This window comes from Helicoverpa armigera, chromosome 1, assembly GCF_030705265.1.
Source record: "Helicoverpa armigera isolate CAAS_96S chromosome 1, ASM3070526v1, whole genome shotgun sequence".
Lineage (NCBI taxonomy): Eukaryota > Metazoa > Arthropoda > Insecta > Lepidoptera > Noctuidae > Helicoverpa > Helicoverpa armigera.
Window position 1 is genome coordinate 11,954,204 of NC_087120.1, and position 25,787 is coordinate 11,979,990.

Here is a 25,787-nt window from a genome sequence, read left to right on the forward strand (position 1 = left end):
TTTTAATTCTATAGGTAGGATTTAATGTTTTAGCGATTCTATTGTTGCTTTAGACAGTAAAAAATATGTTTTTTGATGGAAAAATGTTTTGCACATAGGTACATTAAAAAACAATATTCGTATTAAATAATTCATAGATTAGACCATCTTCTTAGTACAACTGTTCGAGAATATTCCTATACATTACACTGGTTCTATCTGCCTTAGGTAATGAGAAATGATTTAGCTAGCTGCAGGCATGTAAATACTGGCAGCAGTTACGTAGTTCGGCTAGAACTTCCGTCATAGTTACATAGGCGCGGCTATTAAGTCAAATAGTGCGTATTCTCTTGTACGCAGTATCTTCCGAGTGAATAAATTAATTGAAAATACACGAGTACTCAAAAATAAAACTGCTTATTGCTAAACAAAAGGCAGTCACGTTCTCTTATGTAATATCAAATTTTGTTTGACAAACACTGCCCCTAAATCTTTGTAGGCCACAAAAGTATCAGAACTATTAGATATCATAAAACTTTTTAAGAAACTTTGCCCTCTATAACTTTCGAACAAATTACTCAACTTTCCTGCCTTCCGAGTTTTGGTTCTGTCGAACCGAACAAATCAATGATGGTTTCAAACCAAACAATCATTTTATCTAATTACGTACAAGAAAATATAGAAAAGGAAATATGTCAAAAAGTACAACTATTAACGAAATTAAGTTTCTGCTGAAAATTTCAAAATTTTCAGTTGAAATCAAATATGTACATATTTCATGCTAAAAGCTTTTATGTACTTAATGTGATTGGACACAACGGGATGCAATCATTTTGTCGCAACTTGAGAAAGGTCCAATTCAATTCAATTCAATCATATTATTGTCCAACAAAATAACACACAAGATTTTTGAAAGATTTATTTTATCACGTAAACTGTGAAAATCACAATTGGTAGGTACATAACAAAAGTGAAAATTCAATTAAATTAATATCAATTCTAATGAATTCCAGGAACTCGTCAGCGTGTGTCAAAATACCACAAATCAATTAAAAAACAAGAGTTTTTAAATCATTTTTTGAACAAAATTTTAAACAAAGCGTTTTTTGTGTGGTAAGGATTTCCGAATAAATTGTTAGTTTACTATTGTAGCCATCAATAATGTATCACCAGATAAAGTGTATTTTATGTATGTATTTCAGTTTTGGGTATGAATTTTTTGTTCGTTGTTCTTTACAGGTTGTTTGCGGATATTTTATTTTATTTTTTCCAGCTGTTATTTTACACATTTCATCAACACTTCGACTGTTATTGTGATAAAGTAAAAATGGTAAGGGTGTGTTTTAAAACTTGTATTTTCTTCTTCTAGGAACGTTATGAATATCATTTTTAAACGTATTGATAAAGATCCGTTTGATTGGTAAGTATATTTATTTAGCCGAAGTGGCGACGATATCTCACGTTCATATCATGATTGTAGGGACCTTAAGTAAAATGCGACAAGCAAAAAACTTGAATACACAGTAAATCATAAAGTGTTCGAATACAGCATTAGTTACAAAGTTTCATGTAAAAAATAGCACCTATAAATCAACTTGAGTTGAACTGCCGCACCTATTTTTGAAATCATTCAACACGCACTGCATTGACGTGCTAATCACATGCCTATCGTACTGTAGCTGCACATAACAACTTCGCCAGTGTTGCAGCCAATCAGAGCATAGCTTTTGAAGTGTGCGTGAATGTCATGACGACACACAGATGAGTAGAAAACACGTGTCCTTAATTTCATTACTGTGTCAACGCATTTTGACACTAATCTTTCGCTTTGGCGTGAAGAAAGTCGTTTCTAAACCTTTTATTGGCTATTCCTGAGGGTTTCTAGGATATGTCGATGCGATTGTTATGCGAGGCAAAAGCTTGCATTGCATGGTTGAATACAAAGTTATTGATACCAGTTCATCTGATTAAACTCTCTATCGACGAGTAAGTTATTGGCTGGTATAAGCAATTTCAAGTCAGGTTCGTACTTACGTGTTCAGTTTGAGAGGGTAGTTCAGCCTGAAGAAGGTTTGTCCATGCACGGCCATACTGAAGTAACTGGCTTCCTCAGTATTCGATATCCATGCCGAAATCTCTTTCGGGCTATCTCCAACTGGAATAAAAATCTTCGATGGTTGAATAGTTTCAATGAGATCATGTCGTTAGATGGAACTGATTTTAAGTTCTAAGGTTATTCGCAATTTTATAGGTCAGTCCTATCTATTAGGCTTCTATGACATTTGAGTTTTAAGTGTGAAACATATCTATTAGTTCTTATTAGTTAAAACTATTTCAAGCATTGATTTTATTGGAACTGTATGATTTCAGCTAGGTATATTTTGACAGTTCTTTTTTCCTGCTTTTATTTCACTTTTAAGAGGCTATATTGAATAAAGCACTTAACCAGTTGAAGCTTTTACAAATGAATTCTTTTTCGTTTCGTTAGGTTAGGTATCGGAAAAGATTGTCGTTGAAACATTGGATGGTAACAAAATTGAATGAGGAATCAAAGATATCTAATTAGTTCCTATGAATATCAATATAAATTAGCTGAAGCTTTAAATTGTAGACAGACCAATTGTACCAAATAAAGACCTCAAAGTGTCGAATTTATCTTCACTCTAATTGGCTCCGGTGTTCCGTTCAAGCGTTTCAATGTCGCCTAGTCTATTGAAAATACACTAATTGAGGAAATAAATTGATGATAAATTGAGGAAGCTCTTGTAAAAGGGCGACAGATTAGGTACAGAAATCAAACTATTCGAACCTGTCAATTCTTATCGACTTTCAATTTTATGTAACAAGTATAAAGTTCAATGTTGAATGGGATTTTATAGATTTTAATAGCTGATGTGCACTTCTTAACCAAATCTAAAGAAATTTCACCATAGGCATAATTAGATACACTTTAGAAAATATTTTTTGACGTTTTTATTGCTACAGTACCAAACGCTAGAAATATTAATATTCAGTTTAACCTGGATTGTGGATGAAAAACTGGTATACAAAATAAATAGAGTGACACGTTTAGTTTTTAAACATAGATGAAGGAAGTTTAATAATAATATTTTAACGATGAAAGTTTGTTATATTTTGAACAACACGCGAGCTAGTGAGCTGACACTGCTGTAATTTAAATAGACCCCTATTTCAGGCTGGCCTTTGACATGTTTCATAAGTCGCTATTTTTATATTATTTTACATCCCTTGTTATGATATGTAGCTCGTATAATTTCTAGAGAAATAACATCTTTATGAATAAAGGTGACTTGAAGTAATTAATTGAAATAACTTCCATAAAGATTGATGTTTCAAACCTTGCTATTTACCTTGACCGAGATAAAATTTTATGTTATTTAACATCTATAAATAAAATTATAGCTGAAATAATTACTGATTACTGCATATCATATAGAGGTAGGTTTATTTTTTATCCGGGCGAGAAAAGTAGTTCCCTTTGAAAACAGGTGAAACCACGGAGGAAAGCTTTTAACATAAGTACGGAGTACACTTATAATAACTGTGGCTGTTTAATTAACTGTCGAGGCCCCTGTTCCATTAACTCTTTCAATTCATTACGTACTCGAAAACAGTTCGGATACTTATTTTTGCAAAATGGCGTGTGTCCCTACTAGTGTATTCTAGCTAATGATGAGTGAGCTTCGTCAAAATGGTACAATTATATACTCGAAATAGTGCCATCGATTAAACAGCATTAATTTATCAAATTACTTAATCACGGTGTAAAATGAGCCAATGAAAACTTTTGGTTTTGTAAAAACCGCACGGGTCGATTATTCACGAGCTCTGTTTATGTTTAGGAAGTCTATAATTATTCATTTTCACTTATCGTTTAGTTCCGATGACGACTTGTTATTAAAAGGAAAACCTAGGCTTTCGACTGTTTAATTTATACAATTATTTTGGGAAAACTTACTGAGTTTCGAAACAAAAGTTTGAATACAAAATCGAATCTGAACTGCGGCTTTTCACTACGATTGCTTTATATTTAAGTAATAGTTGATTGATAACTTAAAAAACGGTTAAAAGAAAACGAGTTTCTAATATTGGAAATATGTGGAAATATTTTATTAGGTAGCATGTCCAAGTGACCTATTGCTGGTCAAATTATTGTGCAAGTCACATATTAATACGAATTTAGAAAAGTAAGAAAGAGTGTCTTAGTAGCCCAATTAGATTCGAGTGTGCATATTTAACGAATATGATGACATATTGGAAGGGTAAAAAGTAATTTTCCGTGAAGACAAAGTTTGGTAGGACGTATAATTTATAACGGGAACATGATGTTATTATGATAAGTTGAAAAACATATTAAGCAGTTATTTAATTTGATGAAACCACTTACTGCCTCTTGAAATCAGTGCCATTTTTAGCAACTGTGATAACGACATTAGCAAGTTCGTTTTGAAAAAGCTCTTACATGTTAATTTTTCCGACAAGCATAAAACACAGTCGGCTGACAATAATAACGCAATCTAAATTACTGTATGCTCATTATAGTAATTTATTTTTAAATAGAACACAAGACAATTAAATAGTTGCTCAATAGTAATTGCGATGTGTGCAAGATCCACGAACACAGTCGGTCATGGAAAATTCGCGAACGAATACTTTTGCTTGTCGCCTTATTTATATAAGTTTTACGCTTCATCGGACTATAACAACAGAGATACCGTATCGGTTCACGTGTCAAGCTTATTCACGACAAAGGTTTTCCAGGAAAAAACGTTTATTTTTCGCAGTTTGGGTCACCATAAGGGTTCCTCAGGGATGTATTCAATATCAATCTTTTTAATGTAGAATCGGTCCAATATTGAAAATACTAGAGTAATTTTCGGCCTCGATTCGCTGTTAGTTCAATAAATGTTTACCTATGTATATTTCTGTAAGGCTTTAAAGTGTTTGTGTGTCCATTTCTAAATTGATAGGTACGCTCGTGTGCTTCACATTTTACATTTCAATTTGAAAACCAAATGCTGGGAAACGTTCAATGCAGCTGTTAAATGAAATTGACAGCAAATCGCTTTTACCAAATTAATAACGGTGCCGGGAAAATAAACATAGGTAGTGCGAGCAATATTATAGAAATTGAAATTGAATATCATTTATTTAATTAATATTAAATTCTGCATCTGCCTAAAATGGCCTTGTCCCAATTATATTTATGTCGGTGTTGGCGGACTGAAGGCTAGTTCTCGGACATTCTAGCTTTTGAATTCCTGTAACGTCTGCTATAGATGTTCAAAAGACAGTTAGGACCCGCTAACTTTACGTGCCTTCCATTATGAATTCGCTATGACAAGATAGTTCAACAAACACCGACCAACCACCACATGTACATCTTGAGAGTTCGACCCGTGCGGCTGTTACTTAGCCAGAAGTTACATGACCGTAGATCAATTGACTCAAGTCAGTAACAATTTGAGAGTTAGCATCATAAGTAAAACATCACTTACCAGAATAAGAGAATAGAGGATGATCACTGGAATGGTTATGGAACTTAGTCCACATGCAAAGCGTGAACTCCTTCAGATCTATCATCTCTGTCTCATACTCCATATACTGGTAGAACAACTCTTGGTTCATAGAAACCTTGTGAATGCTGCAGGTGTCTGACATCTGGCTTGGAGGATTGAACAGACTCACTTTGCTGCCAGAACCGTATTGCGATGAAGCTGGTCTTCTGTTCACTATCTTCAATTGTGGGCTGAAAATGTAAAGACACATTATAAACTAAGTTTATGATGTCCCTTACGATTTATAGGTATCGGAATACGAATCTTGAGCTCTGACCTACATCTGCGCAGAAGTGATTTATTAGCAAAGAACCAATCTCGAGTGACGCGATGCACTGCGGGCCAGTTACCGCTTTAGCCCGCCCCCGCGCCTCACTTCATACCACAAAAGGGACCCAATATATTACTTCTGCGCAGGTGAAGGTCAGAGCTCAAGATTCGTGCCGATAACTATACCGGTTTTTATAGTTATCAACAGTCGTGGCTTTCAAATACAATGCCAAGAATGTTTTGGTATTTTTCGAAAAAATAGTCTTAAATGGTGACGTAGTTATTCAAAATCATGGGTTACCTTAAAACTGAAGATCTTTCAGAGGTGTGGTAGGTTGAGTACATCACAGTGGAATCCGGGAGAATGGGATGCCAATCACTCTCTCCCGCTAACGCAGCCCCAAAAAGGGCAATCACCATGAACAGTCGCATTTTCTGTAACAATACAATACATTGTTTTTATTCTAATATCAATAGAAAATAAATTGTTCGAATAGGACCAAATAAATTCTATTATTAAATTAACATTCGCACAATTTTGATTTTCTGAAATAATAATTCTTAATGAACATGACATTAAAAAAATCGCTTTGCAATCTAAATAGCATCGAGCACAGAGAAGAGAGAATTTGTCAAATTATGAATAGCATAGAATAGGTACAATCCGTCTCTGTACGAATACATAAGTAAATACTTTTTTCTCAGAACCGGAATAGTAGATATTACGAAACAGAAAGTATTTTAGGCTCTTTCCGCCAATTATGATATCCGACACTTAGACATAGATAGAGATGGAAGGAAAAGTTGTAACCCGTGCTGTTTCCGTGATCACCTCTCGGTCCTGTCTGACGGCTTAATAATATAAAACAGTGGACTAGCTAATAGTAGCTTGTCCACTATTATGTCGTACTGTGGGAATTAAGTACCTAATTGGCGCGTCCAAATAAAAAATGCCCCTTATTTCAAATTATTTTCATATAGGTGTACATACCTACTTGCACAAATATTAGTAACCTAAATATTATGAAGATATTACGTTTGATCTGCATAGGAAGGTCAATAATATAACGGTATCAAACAATGTCATTGTATTATTTTTGGCTTTCGGAAACCAAAATATTTTATCAATAGTTTCCAAGAAGCGATCGAACTTTCAAATAGACACGTTTATAGGCTTCTTAATTAAGTACCCTTCTGTAGAAGGCTAACCCACTAACAAATCTAATTTGACAGGCGCTCCTTAGAATAAATTAAACAAAGGCAGCTCCTATTGAATAACTTGTTTCTACAGAGTTAGTTAAAAATAAATACAATAGTTAAAAAGTTGGTAAACACGAAATATTGGTTATGTCATTGTTACGTGTTAGGTTGTATATCATTATGTTAACAGTCCGTCAAATAGACACGCGAGTATATTAACTCTATTCAAGAATATTTATTGCAGGCGTAAATGTCTAGATATCGTACAACTTTAATGATTGAGCACAATGTTCAAACCCATGATTCGTTAAACTACGATGTTTTAATCGCAATCACTACTTCTGTGTGTGACTGGATCAAACATTTTGCTAGCAATCAAGCAAGCAATTTTGTTATTTAACTGTCAAAGTAAAGAGCTATCCAATTTATCAGATATCTTCTATAGCGCTCACACCATAAAACAAGCTGGTATGTTATGAATAAAGCAATATGTGAATAGAGGTCAAAAAGGATTACCATGCAAATACTAGCACAAAAAGCTTCCGGGAAACCATCGAAAACAAATGCCGGTGATTTTATTGCCATAAATTCCAGTGTTTGCTATGCCATGGCAGATATTTTTGGTCACCGCAAGCAAAACAATGGACGAATAACTTGTAAACTTATGCAGGAAAAACATTCATATATTAATTTGACTTTCAGCTCTGCTTATAATTCGTTAAATTTTAATGACAAAATAATCATCCCTGTTACATATTCGTGTTGATAAATCATCTCTTCCATGCATCGCAATATTTGCAATCAAGAGTTAATTTGTATAAAAAATAAACTATGAGCACAGTAACTCCCAGTGTAGAATTTTTAATGGCGGCTACAAAGCATTTTAATAAGGTCCATATTCGTTAGTGCTGAGCTAATAGGATCACCAATCACGGTGCCTTTTATCCCTGCAGTGCATTAATATTCCATGCAACGAAGAGTATCATGGAATACTGAAATATCATTACAACGTGCGATGCCTCAATTTCGTGGTAGCTGCCAACATGCAAATCCCATGCAAGCTGGTTTCCTAGTTAAGTGCTTCTGCTATTGTAATCTAATGTACTCCCAAAATTCTCTGTACAGTACTATAAATTATATATTCCCAAATAAAAGAAGATCGATGTACTTATAACAAATCGGAACTAACATAACAACTCGCTATTGAATTTCAACTTATCTAGGTAAAGTTAGGTGTTAGAAACTAAAATATGAGCTTCGAAACTCACAGTAATATGTTTGCTTTAGTTTATTACAAAGATGTATGAGATACATAGTAATATTACGGAACGGACTGTTAGGGTCTTAGCATACTTACACAAACTCTGCTCTAACAATGTTCCCAAACAACAACTAGCAACGACCAGCGCGTAAATAAGTCCGTAAGTCAATCAGTTTGCAAGGCATGGTAAGCGAAGCATCAGCTATTGATTTTTAGTAATCACCAATATTATATATGTGCTAAATATATCTTTTTAGCAATACTTAAAGAAATCATTTGTATTTTTTGTTTGAACGTGTAAGGTCAGCGTTGTGCAAATGAGCTTAGACCTTTAGGCCATCCGTAGAGAGTCAAAGTTTTCCACTGGATATTCTGATGAAATTCCAAAGTTGGATGAACAAAGCACTGATGGATCGTGGTGCTTGATTTTGAGCGGAACACTCTTTGTGTATAGCATTCTTTAAAGTTTTTAATGGAAGTGCATAGCGGACCGTAGATTTTCGGATATCTGTGACATAGCAAAATTAGCTCTTACATGTCTATAAGGGACAAATTGCTTTGGCATTCAACAATGCTACCTTAAAATGTTCAACATGTTGGTGATATTATGTAAAATAAGTGACCATTGTTTGCACCAAACGCACTAAAAACGACGCGCTCTAATTGGCCGAAATATTATGTAACAGAAGATATACGGGCACTTATTCGGTATATCTAGCTGGCCTTCTGATTTATAGCCTTGCAGACTTTGATGAATGATTCTAGAACTAAAGTTAAGAGTTGTATCAATATTGGTTAGAAAGATTCTAAGATATCCTGTGTTATATCTTGAACTATTGGAAAGCTCACCTCATGTATTGAATTTATATTATAGTTGGGTTAAGTTTCTTGTAGTAAGAAATCTATAGAAATATAGATTCGTTTCTGGGAACTCTTGAACAGAACTCTTGAAACTCAGATATAAAGTTACACAATTACTAACTTAGAGGTATTCATAATGATGGAATATAGCGCACTTTTAAAAGTAAACAACTTTACTTACATACTTCGTTTGTAGTTTTTAATCTTAAGTTTTGTTACGTATCTCTCTTACTTACAAGTTTTGTGAAGAAATATAAAACTGATATCTGGTTTTATATCAAAGGAAAATACTGAATGAATTTTCTAGAATTTCCACGACGTTACCAGCCATTTTCTCAATTAACTAATAAGGTACGAGAATATTACCTCAATGACCCGCACATTTTATATTAAAAGGTCGTTGAAAATTAATTAATGGACGTTGCAGTAAGTTAATAAGAAGCCCAGGCTGTTAATAATTGATCGTACGTTGCCGACAAAAAAATGTGAGCAGAAAAACCTCAGAGCGTGTCTGATCCAGACAGGTTTTTCATTTCGGCGGTACCGTTCAGTCTTTCTACTTCATTTTTCAATTTCCTATCTCCCGGCAATTCGTTTTCTTGTTTCGCATAAGAAGAAATAACTAGTTACCTATCATAAAGTTCGTAATGTTGCACACTCGAGTAGATATGAGGAACAGCTTTCACGTACAAGGAAGCTAAGAATGAAGTTTTATTTTATTGAGTCTATGTTTATTAATAAAGTGATCTAAACAAATGCGTGTTGCACTTTGAAATGAAAGTATTCACTTAGTGCCGAAATATAGTTCAATTTTTACAGTTGACTCGACCAGAATTAATATTTTAAGATTTTTTGGATATGCTTAAATGAAAGTTTGCATATGTGCACTCATAATGAAACACTTAAAAATAATTTAAAATAATTGACGTCATCATGTTCCAGAACTGTCACATTAAATGGTAATGATGAAATGCTAATTGAACGCGGTCGTTTATAGTGTCGAAAGTGCCTGAATTCACCGTCGTAAAACCGCGTATCTTGAGCATGTAATAAAATTACGTCGGAACAAAACCGGTAGTACAAAGAGATAGCATCAATCAACACGCTATTCTGATTGATAGCTACTTGGAGAAATAAGGAAATTTCTTTGAACCCATGGTATTTGTGCGGAAGAGAAATAACGAGCACTTGTACGAGTATAATCTGTGAAATTATGCATCGGATTTATTCGAGTGTTTAACTGTTATGGTGGAAAGCCTTTTGTGCTTGCAATATTTGACCTTTCAATCCTGTTCCTTGTCGTCGCAAGTATGAATGAACTTAGCCGAATGAGACATACGACATCATCGAAATAACGCGAAATAAAGACTGTTCCTTTTAACAACATTGTTAGACTATTTTACAAACATATACAAACAATTACTAATTTAATTCAATAAGAAACTTTGAGGTAGACATCGAATTTGATTACAGTAGGTATTTGGTATAATTGGTCGAATTTATTAATAGTGTCATCGGTAACACTTTTCCAAGCTACAATTTTTTTAAAGATCGATATAGGACATATTACTTGCGTCAACTAAATGCAATAAAGGATGTTACAAATAAGACTGCAGTACTATAATAATTAGCAGCTATGCTAACAATGGTTGCATCGCAAACAAACAATTTTAATTAACGAAATAAAAAATTGAGCTATGTCAGGTAGAATTTAAAATTACCATTTAATTTGCATTATTTATGGCAAACCAAAGTAAAACATTTATGCACATAATATTCAATGCATAATCATTTAAAATCTACTGAAAAACCAAGAATTAGTAATGCTAAAATCTTATTAACGCAATTATGACGTTTATAGTAACTTGAGATTAAGTAATTTTATGGATACAGATGACAAAATAATTATTTTAAAAAACCAGTCGAAAACTTTTAAGTAATAGTATTACTTAATTCAGTTTCCCCGCTTCATTAAGTAACTTGCGTCACTAATGCTAAACTTAATAGCGTTAAATTCTTACTTATATAGAACATTTTCAGCTTAGATTACATTGATAATTTATCTTACTGTGTAATGCTTGCAAAATCATAAGTATCCTGTTTGCTAAACTGTTGCCTAGTCTCCACGTATGACTTTACACTAAATTCAATGGTTTTCAATCTTTTTATTTTTAGAACCTTCTTCAAACTTTCACTTCGTATCTAATTTATTGTTACATTTGCGCTTGTGGTCACCATTGCAGAAAGGGGCTCCATTTTTAAACATATTTTAAGTTTACCAATAAAACTATTTTATAGCAATCGAAATTGTTAAATGTATGTAATTTTTGTTCAATGAGGTACTGCAACAAATCATCCTGTAGAATACCTCTGTTCTTATTGTATAAAGAAAAGGTGTAATATTTAAAAACCACAGTGATTTATGATTGATGAGCGTCTCTTGTTTGGCCTCGCATTCACAGAACAGGGCAAATCACTTAACGCTTCATAGAATGATATCCCTTCCAATATCCCATATGGTCTAGTCTCCATGTTTAGAACCACAGACCAATGATTGCCACAGAATCGACACTAGTCACGCGGTAATTACCGCGGCGGTGGTAACAGTAATACGAATATAATTTTACATACATATTTGTCCAATTTATTTCTGTTTATGTAATATGAGATTATCTCTTAAGCGTATTTGCACGAATAATTTAAATGTTTTTGTTAGTATTAATTTCGTTATTTCAATTAATTGCTGTATCATTACAGTTTTGTCGTAATAATTTCTGTAATTAATACTGTAGTACCGATTAAGCAATATTAAATTATTATAGGTAAATTCGTGATTATTGGTTCTTGTGAATTTGTGATTACGCTTGGTTATTACTATGAGTGTTTTGTTTACAAAATTAATTAATACTTGTTAGTATTAAAGGTACGTGAATTTAAGAGATGAATCAGAAGCTTTATATTTACAAAAACTTAACGCTAGCATACTTAGCGAACTACTTCACACACCCGGATAAAAAGTAGCCTCTCAAGCTTTGTCACACAACAGAACATAAACAAAATAATAATAATTTAAAACTAATAAACAAACTTTCTCTAGCCATTCTAATTTACTTAAAATAATAATAGGTTTTAACTCTTGTTTTTTATTTTTTTCCTAGTGTGAAAGTGGCCATAGCATGTATAACAGCTATACCTACATGCATACGTTTTATATTGATAGATAACGATCAACGAATGACTTTCTCTATCCTTAATACAATTGTATTGTCAATCATGTGTATCTATATCTTCTTTGTTCTATGGCAAACTAAAAACGTTTTGCTGCATATTATTAGCTTTACGATAAGAATCCTGGTGTTACAAAATATAGCCTTCCTTTGTTTTATATGATAGGTATCATCCTCCTTATTTTAAGTTAAAATGAGGTTTCTAATGCTTTTAATTATATTAAAGTCCAGTTTATTTTGTTCCTAGGTGTTAGGTTTGAAGCAAATGTGGTTTCTTGGTCGTCCGTTCCACACCATCTGTCTTTGAGTTTCAGTGGTTTGTTGGTTTCGTTTATCTAGAAATCCTTGCTTTCAGTCTGCTTTTTGGTACAAGAAAGCTGAAAATGTATGTTTCCTATACATCGAGGTGTAGTTTTTAGTAGCATTACCAGCTACTAACGTTTCCTTGCCAAGTCTGAATTTGTTAGTTTATATTCCATGGCTAAGATTTCACCGCCTGGCTGTCTGATGCTTGAAAGTCCTTGTTACGTATTAGGTACATTATTTCTTATTAATTATGACAAACCAATAAGGATTACGGTTTCTAAACTTTTATGGATATGAACACATTAATTATGAGATAAATGAGGAGTCATAAGTTTTATGACATCTGATAGCAGCTGCTTACATAGTACTGTCAACTTCAGGGCAGCGGTAACAGTTTTATAGGAAAATCGTACTTATTAATGTTGAATTAAGGTGCATAACAGTTACCACTGATGTGCAGTCTCATGTAAATAATTGTTCTATAAACTGACAGGTATCTTCTCACGGGGATTCGGTTGTCCCTATTGAATACGTGACATAATTCACAACAAAGATTGCCTTGTTAGTAAAATCGTATAGTTTTAACTTTACATATGTTATAACTACATGGGACCAAATAACTGCACTTAAGTATTTAAAAGTCTTTATAACTTAAACATAATTTTGAATCTAGTTAGCCATCGTAAGAAGCTGCGTTTCGGGTAGCTTCTTATGATGAAAAAACGGGCAAACAACTCAATGACCTTTAAGAGAGTTTTTAATAAAATCTTGTATTAAAAATTTAACATATTTAGATTGAACCACTTCCTATCCGCCTCATCCCGACTCCTATTTGGGACACATCCCAGTTTCGGGCACACGGTTCAGGTACTACCGATGTCGAAGGCGCAAATAAATTATCCGGATCGCCGACTGCTTGTTGATGCTTTAAAATTTTATTAAAAATAAACTTATCGAGGATAAAAATTATCCACGATCGATGGGCGCGTGTAAGCTGTATATAACTACATATAGAGGTACATAACGAAAGTACTCTTTAACAGAATTTCTCACATTGTGATAACTGATATTCATACTCAGTATTATTCCCACGTGAAATTTTCAGAAAACACAAGCTTTCCGAAAAGCTGGGAATAATACCCTCTAGTAATATTTCAGTATAAAAATAACTTAATATAAGAGCGTATTCAGTATAGGCACACAGTTCTGATATCATTCACATTTTCCATCATCATCTTCGTTGTTACTATAACAATACTAATCAGTATTTTTTTTTCAGGACTATACGTATACAGGATCATTTGTATCCTATTACAAAACATAAACATGGTTCATGTTGACAACATGATTAAACATCGTAGGTGGTGTGAAAGCCAAAACATTTGTGAATCTATAGGTGGCGTACCTAATATTACAGTGTAGGAACAAAAAGTGAGTGCGTTATGACGGGGTTGTGATAAAACATTAAGCGAGTGTAGGCGAACTCTCTTCTAATGTACAATTAAAAAAATGAGTGCGTATAAACAATATTGTCACACAGGAACTTTAAAGTCCTAGTGTTTACAGAAAATAAAAACTATATAATTCGCGAGCATATGTACTATTTGATTAAAACAGTTTGTGAAGTGAAAAAACTAAACGACGTGAAAGTGAACTTATATACTGTTTTATGGCTTTAAATTTGCCAGCATTAAACAAAACTACTTAAAATATTTACGCCAGCATTTTATAATACAGGATAATTTTTAAGCTGTACGCAAAAAATCTTCGGTTCAGAATCATTAACAGTTCTGCATTATAAGTTTTAAGAAAAATATTATTTTTTTATCCGTGCTAAAATCTTGTAGTTACCGTAAGTGCGATCTTCAGTCGCCTTCTACCTTAAGAATTTATGTAGTACCTATGACGACGTGACGACGTATGACCATGTAACATCTTTTGTTATCAATAACTTTTTTTTTTGTACGAAAACATCAAAGTAAAGTATACGTATTTATTAACTTGTTCGACTATGAGTTGTCAAAGTTTGCGCATTTGTTAAAAAATTATCCTGTGGTGGCTTTATAGCCCAGCATTAAGAAATATAGAGGAATGAAGTCTGTGACCCAGGAGAGGGCACATAGAAGACATAGATGGAAGAAGGAAGCATACGGGTGATGAGAAAAACTATATTTCAGTATAGGTACCCGTGCAGTGGAAGAATAATGTTGGAACTAAAAAGTGAGTGTGAGAAGGTCAAGGAACGTAACTTGCTTATGGAACTGAATATTTCAGATGTAAGCAAGACAAACTATGTATTCAATATTTGAATGTTACTAAAGTATGTTTTCAATATGTGTGTATATAGCTCCATTTCAATTCCAGGCAAATTATGTAAAATTTTATTAAATATTTTTTATGGTCCCCCTGAAAACTGTGTTATTTTATAATGTAGCCGAAATATTATAGGTACAGGATGTCGATTTATCACTGGCTGAAAATTCAGAGAGCAAAATTTCAATTAACCAAATGCAAACACAATTCGAATCTAGATCTAGACATTTTTCATATGCAAATATGAATATCAATCCTGCAGTTGATTGAATCAGCAACCTGTATGTATGGACGTGCAGTATTCCAAGTAAGTAATTTTATGTACTTCATGTGTGTGAACATATTAGCCGAAGTAATTCGAGGTAGTATAATTTTGTTTGAAGTTTCTTTATGATATTAAAGCACGATCAATATCTTTTCAAAAAAACTTATTATTTACAACCACTTGAGCAAATATTTTTTATAAATCTAAATAAATAATTTAAAGGTCGTTAAAATAATAGTTTTTTTCTTTGTAAGACGATTTAGGCCATGGTTAATATGTTCATCACTTCGGACATACTCTGTTAGTACTACTAGGTTTCAAATAAATAATATTGTATTGTTTTTTTTTATTAAATCCGGAATATAATTAAACCACCTGAAAGACATGCCGAAACCAAAATTGAAATAAAAATAAAAGACATTTCAATTTCATTTGCCGAATTTCATAGAGTCCATACCGCACATGTTTGCAGATGGAATTTCAATATTTGAAATGTTAGACTGTTTCTACTTTCTCAATATAACTGTTGTTGTTGTTACAGCCTTTTTATCGTCCCACTGCTGGGCACAGGCCTCCTCTCACATGGAGAAGGATTGAGCATTAATCACCACGCTTGCTCAATGCGGGTTGGTGATTTCAGACTTTATAGTCCAGGTTTCCTCAAGATGTTTTCCTTCACCTTTTTATCAGCCATTGGTGTCTAAGTATACTTAATACTCAATATAAGTTACTCAATATAACTGTACCTAGTAATAATTTTAATGAGACCCCAAAAACTGTGACAAACTGTTGCCAATTCATTGTTTGATGTGCTTTTCATAAGCACTAGTAGGTACCGACTTTGAACCATTCCGCTTAAAGCTTAAAAGGTAATGAAATATATAACAATACCTTTTCCTACGAAATGTACTGATTTTCATTACTGTGCACTTCTGCAGTCTAATATTAATTTCGCGGAAAGATGACCGTCTCTTTCAATTCTGTGACATTTGAAAAGTTAATATAACTTCAGTCTGACTTTAGATAGCTGATGCTTATCTCAAAGTATTACAAGGAAACCTTTTTCCTTTTTGATTTCCTTGTATAAAGGGGATTGAAGAAACTGCACTTCAAATGATTCACAGATCAAAATGACAAATCTCCCAAAACATTCAAATGATTTGCACAAAATATTTTTGACTGTTCGACGCGATGTCTATTTGTTCGTGAATAGCAATTACATTGAAAAGCGAAACAAGAGTTACATTTCCATTCAATGGCAATTCCGAACAATAAGATTCAATGTTTTAATTAAACATTTATCCTCCTGTCGTAATCCAGAAGTTGATCTGCGTAAAATGACTTTAGTCCCGGCTTGTGAAAAGTGAAATTATCCGACGTGCGCCTTGCCTACCCATAGACATTGCGTAACAAACTTTTCCGGACAGCCGCGAAAGCGTTTACCTCAAACTTTAAACCCAACTCGGAATTTCATTAATATTTTTTTGTACTTTTGTTCAGTAAACTTTGATAATATTCCAGTCTAGATTGTGATTGGTAGGGTGTTTTCGTATTTTTCTATTTATCTAGTGTACATAGCTAAGATTTTGTACATTTTGATACTGAAATATAGGCTATAGAGAGCATAAGTCTGTCTTTCCTTAAATGTGAATTGTAAATAATAATTAAGTAAATATGTAAATAATAATATCATATATTTTTCTACTGTGTCCTGGTATATTATGCTGACTCGCTTACAGGGGTACTCGGAATATCGCATCTAAGACGACTCGGAGCAATCATAATATCGGATCACGTCGAAAGTTACATGAACCGACCATCTCTAAAAGACATAGAATATTCAATCACTCTGCACATACATATATTATAAGAATACCTAGATCATACTTAAACATTGGTGCACTAGCACTTAGCATTTGAAAACGGGAAGCAGGGTTTGATAATAATTCCTCCTCCATTGCCAAAATACAAAATACGATTTCAGAGTACCCCAGCGATTCGCAGAAATTATTTATAAAATTGTAAAAAATATTTCAAACCTGTTTTGTACATTTTGTATTCATTTTGAAACTTTGAAATACGTTTTTTTATTATTATTGAATATTCATTTCATGAATTTATATATGTACCTGTCTTTGTTATTACAAAAAAACGGTGTGAACCTTTGTTGTTAGCTAGACACTTTTAAACAATGCATTGGTCAAAACAATGATTATTTTAGCCTATTACGAAACATTAGTCCGAGTTAAAGAATAGGTATTCATTCAGCGGATTCATTCATTCTTATCCTGCCCATTCTCCTTTCTAATATCAATGGACACAATATGTTAATGTACAAATAAATAAAAGTTTTCATTAACAATTGCTTGAACAATGTCTGAACGTTTAATTCTAACTGCTCTTTCTTTACTGCTGTGTATCCCACAGGCGTCTGCTTTCCTAATTTTTCTTCTCCATTTTGCTCTATCTACAACATCGCTCTCGGATACCTGGCACTTCTTCATATCTTTCGCCATTATGCCATATAGTTTCGGGGCGGCCTTTTTGACTAGAGGCCCATCCCCAGCTAGCAGTTGCAGCGCCCTGTCTTAGCTAACTACGATATACATAATCACCAAAAATATATAAATTTTTGTCATCCATTCTCGATCACGTCTTGCTAGAATCCCCTTTTTTCGTGGCCGTCCCACCATAGTCGATTCTCTTGCAATTTTACTCGTCTGCGATTATATCGCTCACCCCTTAACTTTAACCGTTATCTAAGATTCTATTTTTTAATTATATTTTGTTTATATAATGTGCCAATAATAATCTGTTATACTTTGATTAGGTATATATTTACACTTTGAGACTGAACTATGTATTATGTTATGTTATATTAAATTATGTACTGTGATTTGTTATTACGGGTTGTTGTTCATTCGTCATTAAGTAAGTATCATCAAAAAGTATGTAATTGTTACATCTCGTTTTTAGTGATTTTTCTTGAATTTTGTGGACCCAGCTATTTATAGCGTGGTTTATAAACAGCAACCCGTGTTACGTTGCATCTTAGCATTAATAATACTTTGTTAATTAATATTAAGTTGATACCTATACCTAACTGTGATTCAATACTCTTGTTTTTTTCTAGGTTTTTTCTAAATTTTGACTAATATTTGGATTTTTAATGAATTAAGTATATGAATTATATTGTATACATATAATACATACATGCAATATATCATTTGTATACCAATTAATATACAAAAAAATTGTTTAATGGTTCCTCAAACCAACACAGACAGACATGTGTTGCTGGGGAGTTTGTTCCGCCACTTCTTCTTCCCAGCAAAAACACATAGGAAGTGGTGATGGGCGGGCGTTTTGTGGGCTGTCTATTGTGAATTTTTAAATTTCAAAAGTTAGAATAAATGAATTGGAATTTTAAATTTTGTATTATTTACCTACCCTTGCAATGTATTTATTTTAACAGATAGGTACATAGACTTCATCCAATATTATAAGAGCATACTTCATTTAACTTAAAACATTTTACACAATACCAGCCAAATGGTAATTGTAATTAATTAAAGAGACTAAGTACCAGCATCTTCGCAAGAAAAAAGTGTTAATTATTAAAATGCAAAGTAAAATACTTTCTTTGTGAAAATGTAAAGGGGAATAATGTTGCAGTTTTCTGAGTAGAGGAGAGAAAATTCCCCTTAGGCGATAGCTACTTCATGCTTATTTTCTTGGGAAAGAACTACGAGTGCCATTAAATTTTTCTTGAAAGAGTCCTTTTACGAAATACGAATAGACTTTTCTACAGAGTTCGATATTTAAACTTGTCTAGTTAAGTAGGTACTCGCACATTTATAATCAACTTATTACAGACATATGAACCACTCAGTGACATACAGACCTAATACACAGTACTAGATAATATATGAATCTAAAAAGTAGGTAGGTACTGATTTTTAACAATAGTAGTTACTACGACTCAAGAAATTTGAAAAAAAGGTAAAATTGGTCATTGACACAGCTGTTTCGTGGTTTATTGAGCAACGTGCTACAACGTCTTTCATCTACCGAAGATGCGACGAGAGAGAGACATCGGGTCATAAACACGGTTTGTTATATATGAGACTTTATGTTGCATCTCAATCATGCATTCAATACGCCATCATCAATACGCATTTTCTATACAAAGTTAACGCAACGGTCGGTCAGACTGGAAGCCGACCCCAACATGGTTGGGAAAAAAGGCTCGGAGGATGGATGTACTTAAGTATAATATCCTTTTTCGGAAAATAATATGACTAAAAAACACAGATCCAAAGTTATCTTTCACCTCAAAAAAGAATCAGGCTATCAAGAAATACAACACAAATTTAAAAAAAATATCTATTAAATAAAGGCACTTTTTCAAACCTTTATTTCCATGATATTGTAACCAATTTACCTTAAACTTGACTTCGTAACAAAAAGCTACGGTCATGGCTATCCATTGGCACAATACCTTGGTGAATGTCACTCATTCATTCAGTCCATAACAAATCAATCGAGACTTTATGTCGCAGAATTAGATACACACAATTATTATTTTATACAGGTAAAAAAAAATAAACTTTTGGTTTGTCAGATCCTGCTAAACTGATGGCCAGTGTCACCTGTAACTGATAAAGTCTCTGACAGTCCATCAGGGCAGTCGCATCTTGTAAAGCACTGGTACTCAGCTGAATCCGGTTAAACTGGAAGCCGACCCCAACATGCTTGGGAAAAAGGCTCGGAGGATGATGAGTCCATCAGGACCTTACCTGACACACTGATTCACTATAACTTTTGGTTTCACAAGTAATGTAATTTCTGGCAGGAATTATAAGCTTACATCTGGCAGATAGCATTAACTATCGGATAACTAACTTAAACTTTAAGGTAACCAGTGACACCGGGCCTTAGTTTAGTAGGTATATCACCGATATCTGTCGTCTGATTGAATGCATAGAGGTTGATGCGCTATATCCAACTATTGTACACTGTGGTCAGTTGGTTTAGAACTATGAGGAGTTTAGTTATAGGAGCCGATATCTACATATCGGATGGTAATTGCGGAGATACAGGTACGACGAATACTATACTTGGTCGAGAACAAGGCTCGCAATTCTGAGCTACAACTCTAGATCTTAATTGGTCTCCTCAAACTACACCTATACTACCTATTTGCTTGTATATACCGGTAGGTATATCTTTCTCTCCAAAGTGTCAGCAATAAATATTTATCTGATGGTAAATACAGCAATTATAATATCCTTATTCATTAATAGTTACGTAGGAATGTCCATGAATCCCACGGTTAACCGGTTCACCCACCGTTATAACATAAATGTCAGTTGTTCAGGATACAAGGCGCAATTATCTGTACTTCTTTCTCAAATTCTTCACATTCCTACATATAATATTTTATGACACATATGCATAATTGCATACATTATGTCATGTTGAGACATATCACTTCTCGTAACACTTACTTGCTAAGCAATTCAAAATGGGTTCCGTATTTTGTAAGATCATTGAGAAATATTTAAATATTTTGATAAGAAAATTATTCGTCTAAAAACTTTCTCACGATGACCTTCTGGAATGTTTTTCGTTTATTTTTGCAACGTACCAAGTCTACGACTTCTAAATTATGAGAAAAAAAAAACAATAATGTTAGTCGATTGACGAGAAAATAAAGTGATAGACTAATTAGCAAGAAAGCCTCAAAAGTTCTACTAGACGATCCTGTAAAAGGAGCTTTATGGCGATAAAAAATCCAGTCCTTCAATTTCACTATCAATATGCACTATGTTCTAAAAAAAGTACTTCATTGTAACTTACGGTTTTTCTAATTAAATCCGAAAACAAAATAATATCTACAATAAAAAGATCGTTTAATATTTAAATTCTGTAGAAACGACAACATTAAAAACGATATCAACACAAAACACCAAATAAACGAGTAATTATGTCAAAACTGCATATTTTAAGTAGCTATATTATTTATTGCAAATCAACCGTAAAATCATCGATTTCCAAAATGATTTTGAGAAAAAAAAATCGCTAATGCAAAAATAATATCGCAGTGCGAAAAAAAAACATAAATTACTCTTAACACGCAACGGTAAACACTTATTCGCACATATAGGTATGTATAAACACTTACGATTTAGCTGTCTCGAAATTGAATCTGGAAACGCGGGCGCACGCGATCGAACTACGCACACACTGACCGATTCGCGCACGCGCACAGCGTACCCCTCCTTAAAGGCTTTCTTCCGAATACAGTCCATTTTTAGAGATCACCGATTGTGCGACAGCGGTGTTGCATCACAATGCTCTGTTGTAACTAGGTACTGACACTAAATTGCACATGAGCTCTTTTTTTCAAAAGTAAAGGTACTCAGTGCCATGCAGTGCATTCTTCGTCATGCACATCATGCTCGATGCATTGTTAAAGAGGTGAAATTTATTGATCTCCAATTGAAAGAAACATTTTGGCGATATTCGATTTGAGCAACATTAGGTATCAAGAAATGTTGCAATTAACCAACACGACTCTCGTTACTAATGTACCAACGTCAGCAGTAGTCGCAGTTTAAGGTAGGTTTATCACCTGCTTAACCCACAAATAATAAATCCAAAATATTCCATAGCTTCAGGCGAAGAAAATAATTATTTTAGGCACACCCTCAAGAGTTATCGAGGTCCAAAATCTTCAGATCCTTTTAGATATCCACTTACCTACGTCGAGCGTACGGACGCTATCACTCGATATCTAAACAAGCTTTGCTTCACAAATGTAAACTATAAATACATAAATGTTGACAGACTCGCTACATAATGTCGAGGCTCAAAGACAAGCTACAAGGCATTCAAACAGTCAAATCAGAGGAAATTGCTGTCTGGAACAGCAAGAATTCTATGGAATAAATTGATGTAAACGATTTATTGAAGTAATTCTCTATCATTACATTCATTACAACTGCTTATAAGACCCATGTTTTCCTCTATAAATAAACGAATGATAAAAATCTGAATTGAAGTTCATAAAAAATACCGTCGACTTTCTTCATTCTTTAATAATATTTGAAAGAAAATTGTAAGTCCACATAATCGTATAATCATAGTTTGCAATCGTTATAATTACGAAACCTCTATAATTTGTTTGACACGGGCTAATGCTATAATTTCTTACATCACGACTGATCGCAAACACGCTCTATAATTTACGAGGAAATTCTCGAATATTGTGAATCGTGAATTATGCATTACCTATTTCCTCATGAAGATTCTTATGATTGCCTTTAGGGTACCTGTAACATTTAAAAGGCAGCACGCCTCAAAACGTCTACAATGAATAAGCCTATAAATTGTAATCATAAATCTGCAATACTTTCCTGACGGAGTGAATTGGAGCTCATCGTGCCATCAACGGAATCCATCATAACCTAAAAACAGGTGAGGTAAGCGCCGTAATAAGTACGTAAAAAAGTTCTTGCAATAGATCTGTTGAATATTTATAACATTTGTAGGAGAGGTAGCTGAACAGCCTTGACTTGCAAGCCGTAGGTCGTAGGATTAATCATAGTTCTAACTAGATTACTTGTTCTACTAATTGAAACTAGTAGGTAATGTGCCAAACACTGAAAGCCATTAACACAACCACTGCATGCGAGGCTTGTCTCTGAGCTGTGGGGTTGACATCTTAGGTGTAAACTAATAGCTCTTTAGATATAAAGTAATAGCCGACCCCAACATAGTTGGTAGAACAGCTCGACAGGTGATGATGATCCCCGCGGTTTCACCCACGTTATGGGGGAGCCCTTAATTGGGTAAAAATTTAATACTTTTAACCATTGTAAGTTTTTCTAATACAAGATTAATTAAAAGTCGTTGGCTTGTTTAAAAATTAACTAGAGTAATCAACAAGAGCCTCTCTTAAAATGCTGAATAGCTTGATAGTTAACTGAAGAGAGCGATGTATCTTACGGTCATTATATCATATATTATAAGCTCACTATTGGCATTCTCATAAACCTCTAAACCTTTTTGAAGAGTGTCATTGCTTAAGCTGCTAAGAAATAACAATAGCACACAAATGTTAATCTTCGTTGGCATATTACATCACGCCAAGTGATCTAGTTGTCGGTTGTAATTCCATCTTTGTCCGCCGAAATCTGGATCAACTAAACATTCTTAATAAGGTGTTAATCCTTTTTTATAAAAGCGAAAGTTACTCTGTCTGTCGGGCTTTGACGCATGATTTTAAACCAATTGTCTAGATTTAAGCTATAGCCTGAGAAAGGATTTCGTAGTATACTTTTTACCCGATTGTAGAATGGGCCCTGGACATGATTAAAATATGGGGAATGACTATTCATTTCTGTATACTAATTACTAAATAAAATAATATTTAATCACATAACTACATGCTGTTGTCAATGAATGTTGATAAGATCAACTTAAAGATACTAACTAGTTAGACATTATGAGGTACGTAATATCTTCTTTTTTAATAATCTATTTGTCTGTTAATTTGATTGCTAGAGATATTTTCAGATCGGCTCTCAATACGGACATGGAGAAAGGAAAGATCAGTGGAGATGCCATAAGACAGGTAGGTCACGAGCCTTCTTGTAGGTCAAATAACTTATTGTAGGCGTAATCAAAATAGTCATTTACTATATAACTAATGATGGGGTTTGGGTTCCATGTCTAATTGAGACCATTCTACCAAATTGGTGATTTCATTTTTAAAATATGGGCGGGGTATGGGGGTGTTGCCCGGGTAACTGGGTTGAGGGGGTCAGATAGGGCAGTCGCTCCTTGAAAGCACTGGTAGTCAGCTACATCCGGTTAGACTGGAAGCCGACCCCAACATAGTTAGGAAAAAGGCTCGGAGGATGATGATGATGATGGGCGGGTTCGAAAGAAGGCGTGAGAGGGCGGAGCTAGTAACGTTCCTCGTCCCCCGAACACTCGCATATTGGAGCGCTGCTTTCTATAGAGATTTTGAACTATGACCTCTCCACTAGTCATTTTGTTCTCAATGACTCCAAACAAGTCACGTCAAGCATCTCTAATGAGCAAATCACTAGATATGCAGAATAATAGATTATTGAAATTCATCATTAGTGAACAAAGGAGGCGTAGATATATAAGCATGCAGTTATAGGAATATACATTTAGTAATTAAAGGCAAGTTCTAATGAATCGATGCTTCGACGAAATTCATCATCTGCCATTATCCCCTTTGTAGCCGTCAAGTTGAGATAAATTGAATTCTGCACAGTATTGTGCCGTTCCGTATATTAATTAGCCACCATGTAATCTATTCCAACAAAGGGGAATACTAACGTACCTAATTTCATCAATACAAGTCTATATTAATAAATGTCAGATCAAACCTACAACACAGGTATAGAAGGTATATGCAGGTTGATTGAACATAAATCTGTAGATTAGGGTGTAGTAACAAGTAGTATCGATTAAATATGGTTTTCGAAATATTATTATCATCATTTTTTTCAGTCTAATCAGATGTAGCTGAATACAAGTGTTTTTCTTAGAGAGATTTTTCAGTTTCCCCGGGCAATAAGATACCCCTTAATATAGCTGGTTGTCAGTCATTCTGGCTTCTGACTGCCAAAGATGACGAAACCACATACCCACCAATTTATCATGCTAATTTATTAGAAATCAGGTCGGGACGGTCATCCATTCACGGAATGATCTCGCCAAATGTTGCTTAATCTTATCATCGCTTTTACTTAGAGAAAACCCTAATATAATAAAACCAGTGCCCTCGCCAGTTATAGATAGAGAAGTATATAAGTAAAAATGGCTTATATTGTAATTTTCTGATGTGCAAAGCAAAAGTAACAAATGCATATAGAGGTACGTAGGTTGGATCAAACTTCTGTGTAAATGTATAAAGCTTCGATAATCCATTTGCATCCCAAAACATTTTAAAATCCAGAGTACACGTCAAGGCTAAAAAATAAAACTTTGTATAAATATTTTTGTGCAATATACGGCTTAAATTTTTCTCCTGAAATTTTTATACAAAATAATGGAATTCGAGCTTTTACTGTTAAAAATTTTCGACCCATCCATAGATCAGAAGTCTGACTTTATCAATATAGGTAGGTACCTGTAATCAGCATATTGTTTGTTTTGCTACAAAAAATGTCCATCAACATCATCAAATTAATCTTAATTATTAGTTACAATCACGAAAACGGTGAACCCGTTAAAAATACATTATTTTTTCTTTACGATTTTTAAGGCTGCGGGAAAATACATACATTGTAGATATTTATTATTAAATACGATTAAAATGAAAGCAAATTCAAACATAGTTGGGAATAGATTAGGTAGATAACCATGATTAGTTAAATACTTATTCTAAGGACTATATAAGAAAAGGTCAGATGTATAGATACATAAAGCATAACTATTAAAACTTAAAAACAACACCGTTTACGCTTTTCCATCGTACA

The 25,787-nt window shown here is 33.7% G+C and overlaps 2 protein-coding genes and 1 long non-coding RNA gene across 25 annotated transcripts in view; 2 read left to right on the top strand and 1 right to left on the bottom strand.

Moving 5' to 3' along the window:
- The window catches only part of LOC110376622 (uncharacterized), a 30,215-nt gene extending 8,639 nt beyond the window's left edge, over positions 1-21,576 (bottom strand). The window contains exons 1-4 of the mRNA XM_021335174.3: positions 21,449-21,576; positions 6,130-6,263; positions 5,499-5,749; positions 2,014-2,134 (exon numbers count right to left, since the gene is read on the bottom strand). Coding sequence (XP_021190849.3) covers positions 2,014-2,134; positions 5,499-5,749; positions 6,130-6,260 — 503 coding nt within the window. The 5' untranslated portion in view covers positions 6,261-6,263; positions 21,449-21,576. The remainder of the gene's footprint in view (positions 1-2,013; positions 2,135-5,498; positions 5,750-6,129; positions 6,264-21,448) is intronic.
- The window catches only part of LOC110376632 (coiled-coil domain-containing protein AGAP005037), a 283,012-nt gene that overhangs the window by 226,309 nt on the left and 30,916 nt on the right, over positions 1-25,787 (top strand). The gene's annotated exons all lie outside the window — the stretch shown is intronic.
- LOC135117088 (uncharacterized) lies at positions 1,347-18,688 on the top strand. Its single transcript, XR_010276640.1, has 2 exons — positions 1,347-1,399; positions 13,963-18,688. It is a non-coding gene; the product is annotated as an uncharacterized LOC135117088 (long non-coding RNA).